Here is a 12,259-nt window from a genome sequence, read left to right as displayed (position 1 = left end):
ACACAGGCAGAGGGAGAAGCAGGCTCCCTGCAGGGAGCCCGAACTGGGACTTGATCCTGGGTCTCCAGGATCATGACCTGAGCTGAAGGGAGGCGCTCAACCATCGAGCCACCCGGATGTCCCAAGGCTTTTATATTCCTGTTTAAATTCTTTTTTTATTTTTTTATTTTTTTATTTTTATTTTTTTTTTCCTGTTTAAATTCTTAAGGCACATTACGTGGCCTTAGGCTCAGATTTTATTTCCTTTTTTTTTGCCGTTAGCATTTTGCGTTTCTCCAGAAATGTGCGTTACACATTCTGTGTTACAACACCATGTCACTTGGTACCTGATTTCCCCCTCGTCCAGAAGGGTTGGTTTGTACGGTCCTTGGAACAAGCAGCTGTGCGGCACTTGAGGTGCACCATGTTTTTACCAGTGTCTCTGGTAAAACCTTCTCCCAGGAGATGGTTTTCAGTTTTCCTGTAATACGCAGTGTAACTATGGTTTGGGTTCTGTCCCTGTGAGGGACAAACTACCCACAACACAGTGGATAAATCAGCAGTCATTTTGTTGCTCAGAAATTTGGGCAGGGCTCAGCTGCGAGGCTCTTGTACTTTCCGCGGTGTCTGCTGTGGTCACTGATGAAGCTGGCAGTGTGGCCGGGTCAGAAACACCCAAGAAGGCACCTCGTCTGGGGGCTGGCGCGGTTTCTCTGTTTCTAGACCCTCCTCCCCATGGCCTCTGCCCCCTTCCATGCTGTCTCTCTCTTGAGCACAGCAGTCTGATTTCTTGATCCAGCGGCTGTGGCTTCCCAGAGAGCAAACATGGAACTGCTAAGCCTTGGACGTAGCCAGGCCGCACTTGCACTGGGTCCTGCTGATCAGAGCAAGTTGCAAGGTCAGCCCAGACTTCAGAGGTGGGGAACAGACCCCGGTGATTTATGGGAGGGCTGTAGTTGGGTGCCAAGGTGGGGGGAATTGGGGGCGGCCCTATTTGCAGAAAGTCTATGACTCTGAACGTCCTAGTATACTTGTCTGATGAACTTTGGAGTTGAAGTGAGTGGATTGACTGAGTCTATTGACGTGTGGATTTTAGGCAGTCATGATACAGCAGAGGCCAGGGCACCTGGGTGGCTCAGTGGTTGAGTGTCTGCCTTCAGCTCAGGTCGTGATCCCGGCGAGTCCTGTATTGGGCTCCTTGCATGGAGCCTGCTTCTCCCTCTGCCTGTGTCTCTGCCTCTCTGTATGTCTCTTATGAATAAATAAATAAAATCTTTAAAAAAAATTGGGGACGAAGACAGATCCACAGCAGGGAACGTGCACCAAGCACTTGCATGGCTCGAGTAACTCCAGAGATGCCCCAGGAAGCCTTGAGAGTTTGCTGCCAAGCTGGCCTTCTCTTGGGTCTCCCCCTTTGCTGAGGAAGGTAGCATCACCCCCATTTTACAGAAGAGGAAACTGAGGCCCAGGAATCCGCTGACTTGCCCTACCCTCCTCCCTCCCCCACCACCCAGACCTCGCACCTTATCTAGTATTTTCTCTGCTCCATGCAGTGTCGTGACAGTAACCTGCATCACGCAGGATCTCACCACCTCCCGTGTCTCTTGTCCTTTGGAGAGAGGTGAGGCAGGGAAGTGACAGCGCTCACGGGCTGAAGTTCTGGGGTCAGACTTCCGACGCTGTGCCCGGGTCTGTCCCTTACAAGGCCATTGAGCGTGGACGCTTGGCTTTGCTTCTCTGGAGCCCACTGTGCTCATCAACCGTCTTACCGTTGGGGGCTCCAGAGGATTGACGCGAGGAAGGACCCGGATCCCCAGCAGTGCCAGGGGTGGGAGAATGGGGCCCTTCACCCGGAGTCTTCCTGCCTCCGCTCGCAGCTGGGCTGGGTCCGGGAGGCCAAGGTGTCCAAGGTAAGGAACACATCACAAGGGGCTCCTCTGGTTCCTCCTGGGCGTGTGCACCGCTGTGCTCTAATGAGGTGCGCCAGGTGGCAGCCAGAAGGGCCTCCCCCCTCCCACCCATCCCTGTGGACGTGCTGGCCTTGCGGCCGGACCTTTGGTGCAGAAGCAAAGCCCGTGCTAGCATCCCCTGCTCCCCGGCTGGCTAAGACTGCCCTGCCTCCGTGCCCCGGTGCCTCGGCCTCTTGCAGGCAGGCCTGGGACAACTGCAGACCGTGCCCCGGGGGCGGGGAGCCGTGCGCTGCGCTGATTCACGGGATGAGTCAACGCTGGCCTGTAACATCTGGCGCGCGGTGTCACGGCTGTAATAGGAATGTTTAGTATCGTTTGGCAAGGCGTGCACGGCTCCGAGGCCCTCAGTTACTATTTGTTTTACTGCCCATAAGGGCTTATCCAGATATCTGGTCACATTTTCCTGCAAATAACAATTTCCAGCAAAGCCACCACCCAGGTTTGCGACTTCTGTGCTGCGGTGTGGACGCTTCCCACGAGGGCCCCGGGAGCCTGCCTGCGCGGGGGAGCTGTTTTGATGTGGATCGGGCTTCCTTCCCCGCCTGTTATTGTTGCGAACAGCTGACTGGTGCTCTGACAGTGTTGGCGGCGCGCCACGGCCCGGGAGTCACCGCGGCAGAGCGGAGACCAAGACGGCGGGAGACTCCTGTTTGTGAGTTCGAAACCTGCGTGGACGTCCCCCACCCACGCCAGCTGTCGGGCTGCCTGGCAGGGGTACAGGGACAAAGCCGAAGCGGCGTGGTCGTCAAAGACCGTCTCGCTGTTACTCAGTTGGGACGCGATGGGCTGAGGGAGGGTCCTCAAGGTCCCTGTGGCTCTAATGGGGCCGCCCCGGCGCCTGTCATCTCCCTGTACGGGAGCGGGGAGTGCGCCCATCGGGGACTCGAGTGTGGCAGGCCTGTGCTGTTGGGCTGCGTGCCGTTGGCCAGGTCGGCAGTCGCGGCCCATTCACACACACTGGTGATAGAATTCGGTTTTTTTCTGAATCAGGTTCTGGCCATTGTTGAGTATGAGCTAAAAAGCGAGATTCAGGGGGGGACGTGGATGCAGATAACCCTTAGGTTCCTGTCTTGTGGCCCCGGGGAGGCTGTCCGTCACCGTGGGGTGCCCTGCCCTCCCATGGCCACGGGCGGGGCACCAACTTGTCCAAGCCAGCTAGGTTCCCCGCTCTCGGACTCTGGGACGGAGCGATGCAAGAGAGAAATCGAACTCCAGTCCTGCCTTCCATGGCTCTGCTGGATGACACAGCCCCATGTCCTCACACCTGCTGTGGCTCCCATCTTGCTCCGAGGCTGCTTCTCCATCCCTGTGTAGGCTTCTCTGGGTGACCTGTTTACCTCCCCATACATTTCCAGTGGGTTCTGCATTACAGCGAATGTGAGACACTGGCTGAAATTACTGATTTCTCTTCCGTGGGACTTCTCACGAGTCTTGTTCCTGTTAAGGGGACTGGTGGATGTCAGTGTGTTACGGCACACCACGCTGCAGAATTACAGTTCTGCTGACCTCACAAACAAGGAGTGTCCGGGCCATACAGGAGAGATGAATAGGGATGACTGGTAACCGGAGATTCAGGGACCGAGGCCAATAGATGTGTGCCTGGCAAAGGGGGCATCTGCTCCTCGGCGCCAGCTGATGGCTTAATGGGTTATATCACGATGAGTTTGACTTGCTGAAATGACGACAGTTACATCCGAGCAAAGGAAGTGTCCAGAAGAATGGTGTTCATGGGTGGTTGCAAGCTTGGGCTTGCAGGTCATCTGGTTGGATTTCAGTCCAGCCTTGACTGTGTCTTCACACACGGTGACCCCTGGTAACCCCAGGCAGACAGCCATGCCTTTCTGAGCCTCAGTTTTGGGGTCTGCACGATGGCACAGGTGATACTATTATCCACCACAGAGAGTTGTAGTAAGGACTCAGTGCTGACCTGATGCTGGTCAGGCATTTCAACCCGGAGCCTGATGCATGGTAAGTGCTCGATAAGTTCGAGCGGAGATGCCACTACATCTCACGCCTTTATGTGTGAGCAGAGAGGATTCACCATAATTCCCAGGAAAATTAGGTCACTCCAGATATGATGGAGAATGTCAGTGCCCTGGGGGAGGGGCTGGTTAGGTGTTGTTCATTGTACCCCAGTGTCTGGCACAATGTGGGGGCTCAAATATTTTAACTGATTATTGAAGGACTCCAAATATTGAAACTTTGAATGCTTATAAGTAAAACTGCACAAGATGTTACCTTGTTCTAGAATTCTACTACAACAAAGGTAAAAATTCACCGACCTATCCATCCATCCATCAATCCATCTGCCCACCCATCCATCCATTCATCCACCCACCCATCCACCCATTTACCTACCCATCCATCCATCCATCCATCCATCCATCCATCCATCCATCCATCCATCCTTCTATTCACCCATCGACCTACCCATCTACCTGCCAGTGACTCACCCACCTATTCCATTTGTCTATCCACCCAACCACCCATCCACCTACCCATCCACCTATCCATCTATCCATCCATCCATTCATCCATCCATCCATCCATCCATCCATCCATCCATCCATCCATCCTTCTATTCACCCATCCACCTACCCATCTACCTGCCAACGACCCACCCACCTATTCCATTCGTCTACCCACCCAACCACCCATCCACCTACCCATCCACCTGTCCATCCATCCATCCATCCATCCACCCACCCACTCACCTATCTACCTATTCACCTACCCACCATCAATCCTCTTATCCACACACCCATCCATCCTTCTACCCATCTATCCACTTACCCATCTACCTGCCCAACCACCCACCCATCTATATCCATCTATCCATCTATCCATTCATTCACCCACCCATCCACCCATCTATCTACCCATCCACCTACCTGGGTATCTACCCACCCAACCACCCATCACATTCCCATCCATCTGTCCGCCTATACATCCATCCATCCATCCATCCATCCATCCATCCATCCATCCATTAATCCATCTGCCCACCCATCCATCCATTCATCCACCCACCCATCCACCCATTTACCTACCCATCCACCTATCCATCTACCCACCCAACCACCCATCCACCTGTCCATCCATCCATCCATCCATCCACCCACCTATCCACCCACCTACCCATCCATCTTCTCATCCACCCACCCATCCATCCATCCCCCACCCATCCACCCATGCATCTACTCATCTATCCATCTTCCATCCATTACAACATCAGTTGTAGTTTTACCCATTTTACTACTGCAAAATATGAGGAAGAGAGTATTAAAGAGTTATCTCTATTCATAAAAATGTGAAGTCTAGGAGTTTACCTCCTACTGCTTTTGAGCTTATGAAGAAGTTGCAGGTCATGGAAATGAAGATCATGTGCACTGGTGCTCAGTGACCTGAGCTCACGCCCCAACTCAGTAACTTCCTGGCTCAATGACCTGGGGCAATCATGGCTTTACCATGATCAATGGAGATGATAATATCACGAAACCATAGGGTTGTGAGGGTTGAATGAGATAATGTGTGTAGAATACTTGGGGCAGTACCTGGCAAATGGTGAGAAATCTAACAAATGTGGGCCTCCGTTCCCTGAGATGCCCAGCAACACAGAGGCTGTGAATTCTGGCCTTCCCGTACCCTGTCCATCGGTGTGCCCCCAACAAGTAGGAAGGTGAGTTTGCCTCGGAGCAGCTCTGTGTCCCCTCTATGTATCTCTTAATGCCACTTCTGTACCCCCTTTTCGCATCACAGCTCTTATGAGGTCTTCAGGCCTGGATCTTGCTCTGATGCAGCCACTTTTGGGGGCCCAGGGGACCTCCTCCTGCCTCCCCTACTCCACATGCTCCTTCTCTCCAGCAGCAGCTGTCTGGTGACAGGGTGACCGAGCCACGCCCTGCTGACCTGGAGCCTGTGTCTCTCCTCCTCTCTTGCAGGGAGTCAGACCTGTTCCTGCTGGACAGCCGCACCCTCTGGGCCTCGGAGGAGGGCTGGCTGGTGTTCGACATCACAGCCACCAGCAACCACTGGGTGGTCAACCCACGACACAACCTGGGCCTGCAGCTCTGCGTGGAGACCTTGGACGGTAGGTCCCCGGCCGCCACCCCACTGATTCTGATGCAGTCTGTGCTCCTGGATTCACATAGGTGCTCAGCAAGCTCATGCTTGTTTCCATCAAAAGAGTGTCCCCCCCCCACCCCCCCCTCCCCGCTGCCACCAGTACTCATTGTCCAGCATTTCGATCCCCAGCAAAAGTAGTACCTGCCCCCTTTGCAAGAGATGATTACACAGTTGGCCAAGGCCGGGTTGGGTGAAGCCTCGGTGTGCAGAGTGAGGTCCTGCACCAGCAGGGTTGGCATCCTCTCGGAAAGGCAGACTCTGCTGCATCCCAGGCCTGCTGCGTTACAACCAGCATTTTAACTGGAGCCCCAGGTGGTGCCTGAACGCATAACCATTTGAGATGCAATGACCCAGGTGCCCCAACTGGGAGACAGAGGACACCCTGAGTGTCCCGTGTGTGGCAGGATGTCTAACAGTATCCCTGGCCTCTACCCACCAGACGCCAGTAGCATCTCCCCAAAAAAAAAAAAACATCTCCAGATGTTACCAAATGTGCCCTGCAGAGCAAAACTGCCCCTGGTTAAGGACCACAGCGTTGGATGAGGCCTGAAGCCCCTTCCAAGAGAGCCTGAATGTGGTTCTGCGTCCCAAATACCTGGAGAATCCAGTGTTCGCCTGCGTCGCCCTATGCCTTCCACTCACCCTCTGCCAGGCATCCACCGGCTCCCACGAGGGAGGACAGAGGATGAGCCAGAGCTAGGGTGGAGCCACTTGCATCCGTTTCTTCCCCCAAAGTGTGTTTCTTATTAAGTGGGGGATGACTTTGGAGTGGGTAGCTTCTTCCTTACACCAGCGTTCAGAAAAAAAAAAAAAAAAAAACACCCAAACTAAAAACACATTTATTTTTGAGTAGGTAAAACTTGCCGGTGGCTCAAAATGCAAGCTGCAGATGCGCACAAGAGTGTGGACTCTCCCCGGGGCTGCCTCTGCCGCTGCTCGCTTCCACCCCCAGAGGCAGCTGCTGTTTCCCGATCCGCTTATCTTTTCAGAGCTGCCCTCTGGGTGTTTAAACAACTGTATATAGAGTCTGCCTTCCTTTTTTTTTTCCTCCCCCTGTAAGTCGCAGCATAGTATATACGGTGTTGGCCGCCCTGCTTTTTTGTACCTGACAACTTACCTCGAGGGTCGGTCCTTTGCAGCCCTTGAAGAGCGGCCCTATTTGGTTAGAGGCCGCTGTGTTGTCGTGTCCCTGCGGGGTGAGCGTCTGCTGCTGGCTCGCTGTGTGACTTTGGGCAACTTTCCTACCCTTTCGGAGCCTCCTCATCTCCAACACACAGTTGCCATGGGGCGAGTTAACACAGAAGCTTAAAACTTCTGAATTTAAAAACACAGAGTTTTTAAGCTGCGGCCTCGCTAGTGTGCATATGCATCCCCCGGGTGGCTTGTTAAGGTGCAGATTCTGATTCCGCGGGTCTGGGGGGCCTGGGGTCGGCAGAGGGTCGAGAAGCAGAGGCGGAGTGTGGCCCCTGATGCCGAGGACACACGCCCTAAACCGAGGCTGTTGCTTTTGGTATTAATGGTGTTGGTGGTGCTTCTACTGCCCCTGCTGCCCACGCTGACCTCTCCAGGCCCCTGGGAAGGGCGGGGAGGTGTTTTCGGGTCCTCGGCTCTTACCTACGGGCCCGCAGTGGAGCCTCAGGGCATACGTCGCTGTCCCCGTGAGTGTAGCTCCGGGCCGGATTCCCGAAAGGGCGCTGTCTGTGCGTCTGGGAGATGTTGTCAGTCCCCGCTCCTCGGGGCTCGTCCCATTCACGCCCCCACCAGTGTGCCCGGGGGCACCTGCTGGCCCTGCCTGGACGGTACCCGTGCCCGGACTTGTCCATCTTTGGTGACCAGGGAGACGACAAACGGGACCTTGTAGTTGGGCTTTGCTTTTCTGTCTGTGGTGGGAGGCCGGGCCCTTTCTTGGGTGCCCTCCCCGGAGCTAACCCTCTGCGCCATCCGCTCGTACCCTCTGCCCATTGCTCTGGCGGAGCGAGGGTCTTTTTCTTCTTTATATTCTAAGGATATCTGGCCCTTTGTGATTGGAGCTGCAAATATTCTGCCACTTTCTAGTTTTTTTTGTTTTTTTGTTTTTACTACGGCTAATGCCAGGTTTTACCAAATGGATATGGACAGAGCAGCTACATTGTCTAACCTTTTGCTTTATCACTGGTGGGCTTTGCAGACTCTTTTCTTTCCTATCATCAGAGGCCACTGCTTTGGTCCGGAGCTGCCGCCTGGACTTGAGGCTTGCCTGAGGCCAGGCACCATGTGGGAGGTGCCGCAGAGTTTAGGACCATGCTTGTCTCGCTTCCAGGCTGTTCTTTCTACTGATGGAGCATTCAGCCTCTCTCCCCTCCTCTTTCCTCTTTCCATGACACCTAAAGGGGGAGGGAGATCCCAGAAATGCTAGAGTTTTCTGTTGTTCTGTATTGGGTTGGCAAACTATATGCCTGGTGGACCAAATTCAGCCTGCGTCCTGATTTACTGTGGCCTGGGAGCTGAAAATAGTCTTCACATTTTTAAATGGGTGAGAGATATCAAAAGAAGACGACTATCTCATGACGTACAGTTATATGACATTCACATTTTGGTGTCCATAAAGCTTTATTAGTACACAGCCACACTCATTTACACATTGTCTAGGCGTTGCTTTTATGCTGTCGCAGCAGAGTTAGGTAGTTGGGACAGAGACTTTGTGGTCCACGAAGTTGAAAATATTATTTTCAGATGATCATGGGCCAAATGTACGGTCCCTGTTGTATGCCAAAATCTCTCAAACTGTGTCCCATGAAGTGTCGATGGGTGTCCCAGGGGTAAAGGGAATAAGCATTCATGAGTTAAGTGTGAGAAAGTGTGAGAAAGAAAGTGTTAGGTTGGATAAACTAAGCAGGTTTCTCTACAGAACTTATCAGAACCTTTATTTTGTCAACGTCCATTGTGGATTTCCTGATGGGGAACATAGCATAGAGGAATTCTAAACTTATTCGGCAATAGAGTCACTCAACTCTTCTTTTTTACTTACAAGTTCCTGAGGAACATGTTGGAGATGAGGTAAAAAGGAGTCTCGGGTAGACCTGGCTCCTCTCTGGGGAGTGACCATTTCCCTGGACGTGTGGATCTTGTCTCGTTCTTCCAACCTGACCTTAACGGGTCCTATGCTTCTCTGAGCTGTCTGCCCTGCTGGCTTGGGGTGGCCTGAGTTTAGTTTTTCTCTTAAGTGACACCCAACCCGGTTCCCCTGGTGTCAGGCTTGGCATCATTGTTCTCCCCCAAAGTCTGGGGTTTTGTGCCCTCGTTTCCTCCAGCTTCTGCTTCCTCTGCCCCCAGAATGTAGGTGAGGCTTAGCGTTGAGATGGCACAGCCCGATGGTTAAAGCTTGGGCTCAGGAGGCTAGACTCACAGGTTCAAACCTCATCTCTACTGCTTCTACCCACATGATCCAGGGTGAGTCACCTAAATGTCCCTCATCTGGAAAGTAGGGTTAATAATAGTTTCCACCTTCCAGGGTGGTGGTGAAGGATCAGATGAGCTCATGGGTGAAGAGCTTAATTGTTCCACTCGGGCCAGCGACTGAGCCCAGAGTCAGTGCTTTACGCTGTGGTCTCTTGTCATGCCCACCCTGGGGGCCGCAAGGCAGGTGCTGCCAGTAAGATCCTCATGGTACAGCAGAGGAGACAGAGGTGTGTGGCTCCACATTCCGGGAGCCACCCGGGGATCCCCCTCATCTAGGGGGAGCATAGCCTTGCACATACGATGCTGCTCAGGGTCCGGCCAAGGATCGGAAGCTGTACCCCTGACTTGGGACCCGTCTCCTCCCCGGGGGCACCTGGAGCTGGGCAAGGCTGCCGCCGCCACCCAAGGATCTGGGTGTTCTGGCCGGGCACGGTGCATGCCGGAGCAGCAAGTTTGACCTGGTGGCCTGGGTCGGGGAAGGCCTACCCACTCGAGCCATCCGAAAGGCGCAAAGCGTACAATGGCTCAAGGGGTATGAATTTCAGGATCCTTTTGGGAATGAGACAAGCACATAAACCCAACGTTTCTGAAACCACAGGCTCCTGGCGATGCGTTGCTTTCCCTCCGACCCCGGTGTCCATCAGAAGCCCCCGGGTGGGGTGGCTGGGGGCCTGTTGAGTGGACTGACTCCTGGGCCCCCACCCCAGACCCACTGTTGCTGGGTCCCAGAGGACTGGGCCCAGGAACCTGCCTTTTCTCACAGGCTCCTTGAATAACTCAGGGCCTTGACCCAGGGCTGACAACGCCGGCAACACCTTGCCCCGTGTTTTGGGGTAGCTGCTAATAAGATGATGCCCAGGCTGAGCGCCCCACCGTGCCCGTGGGTGCTGGGCTCCGTGTGCCAGTACACCACGGCCGTGTGGCCTGTAGGAGCACCCAGGTCCCTGCCTCCTGCGGCACCTGGGCAAGCTGAGTTCCGGGCATGGCGCCCGTGCCCAGGCCCCAGGGCCCCCTCTGCGAGGTGACGGGGAGGGGCCCTGAGTCAGGTACAGCGTCTAATCCTCATCCAGACCCCGGCAGCATCTTGCAGCCACTAGATGGGTGGCTCCCAGAATATGGAGCATGTCCCCTCTCGGGGGCCTCTGTTTTCACACCCATACAATGGGCATGCTGACGACGGTTACGCTGCTGAGCTTGCTTCCGTCCTAGTGAGGCTCAGATGTCCCAGATCGTCTTTGAGAAGTTTGGTGTCTGGTGTGAGGCGAGCCTTCTGCTCCGCGGGTCTCCAGATACCTCCCGAGACCACCCAGGAGGCGAGCGTCTGTTCCCTCTGCAGCTGCGCCTTCCTGTCGGGGCCCCTGGGGAGACGCCGGGGCTTCTGCTCCACCAGCGCCGTGCGGGGGAGAAGCCCATAAACGCTCCGGGCACCTGTGGCTCATCGGGAGCCAGCCGGGGAGCATTGTCTCATCGGAGGACAGGACGCTGTGGGAAGGAGGGCTGGCGTCTGCTTGTCTTCTCCTTTGTACAGAAGAGAGGAGAGGCAGCCGCCCCTGAGCCATGCAGGCGGTGCTCCCTGCTGGGTGCCGGTGGGAGACAGAGGAGGCACCCTGAATGGTGGGGTGCAGACACGTTCTGGCTTCCCCGGAGTGGAGGGCTAGCCAGCTGGCAGGGGGGCTGTGGCCGCGGCCCAGGGTGCTGGCTTGGGGCTCCTGTGCACAATAGGGACAGGCCAGCGGCTCCCACCCGGACCCTAGAGCCAACGGCCCAGGCCCTGCTCATTGGGCAGTCGGTCCAGCCTCTCGATGCCTTGTCCCTTCTTCCGTTCTGCGGGTGCATAATGATTGGGAAGAAAAGTGAATTCCCGTGGAATGCTGAGCCCTGGGCCTGGCACCCCGTCTACGCTCACTCATGCTTCCTGTTACCCTCCTGGTTGCCGTCAGCGTGCTCTGTGCTCGCGGGGACCTGCCTGGGAAGCACAGCCATTAGCATCAACACGTTAGCAGATGAGGAAACCCAGGCCGAGAAGGAGGAGCCACATACCTGAAGTCGCCCGGTGCCCTGGGCAGACCTGGGCTTCATCGGGGGTTGTGACTCCAGCCCCCCAACCTCACTCTTCCCTGGAACGCCGTCCGAGGAGTGTGGTCAGCAGAGACCAGGCTTGGGGAGTGGTGTGTATTCTATGAGCCCCTGCTGGGTGCACGGCCGGGCCATCCGGACAGACAGCTCAGGACCCTACAGCACCCTGCTTCCTGCCTGGGAAGGAAGGGGTTTGAGAAAAAAACCCAGAAGACAGTGGGCTTCCTGCAGGGCTAACAGAAGTGGCCAGGGCTGCATTTGACTTTTGTGGGTTCCTCCCTCCGTTAAAAAAAAAAAAGGAAAACCATGTTTTATGACCATGTTGGTATAAAGATGAACATAATCCTGGCTGGCTTAAAAATTAAAACATTTTCCACAACCCTCAAAAGTTTTCTTCGGATTTTAAGAGACAGTCAAACATTTTCATGGGCCCTTAAAAGTACCGCGGGCCTGGGCACTGTGCCTGCGGACAGGATGGCCCCGGGCCCTGCATCCCGGGCCGTGGAGCGTCGCCGGACTCTCCCCGCCCCACACCTGGTTGTTAGAACCAGCTTCCTACGGTGGAGAGCCTCTCCGCCTGTCCTGGAAACACGTTTCTTCGCTCAACAAACATGTGATCGAGCCAGGGATCGTTGCAGGCCCTGGGGCCCGGGTCTGCAGGGTTTTGCTGT

General features: G+C 55.0%; 1 protein-coding gene across 2 annotated transcripts in view; it reads left to right on the top strand.

The window, feature by feature from the left end:
* Positions 1-12,259, top strand: part of BMP7 (bone morphogenetic protein 7) — a 92,271-nt gene that overhangs the window by 55,643 nt on the left and 24,369 nt on the right. For both annotated transcript variants that reach the window (XM_025470470.3, XM_025470471.3), the window contains exon 3: positions 5,891-6,039. In XM_025470470.3, coding sequence (XP_025326255.1) covers positions 5,891-6,039 — 149 coding nt within the window. The remainder of the gene's footprint in view (positions 1-5,890; positions 6,040-12,259) is intronic.

The sequence above is a fragment of the Canis lupus genome, chromosome 24, assembly GCF_003254725.2.
Source record: "Canis lupus dingo isolate Sandy chromosome 24, ASM325472v2, whole genome shotgun sequence".
Lineage (NCBI taxonomy): Eukaryota > Metazoa > Chordata > Mammalia > Carnivora > Canidae > Canis > Canis lupus.
Note: the sequence above shows the minus strand (reverse complement) of the source record. Positions and strands in the feature narration are given on the sequence as shown.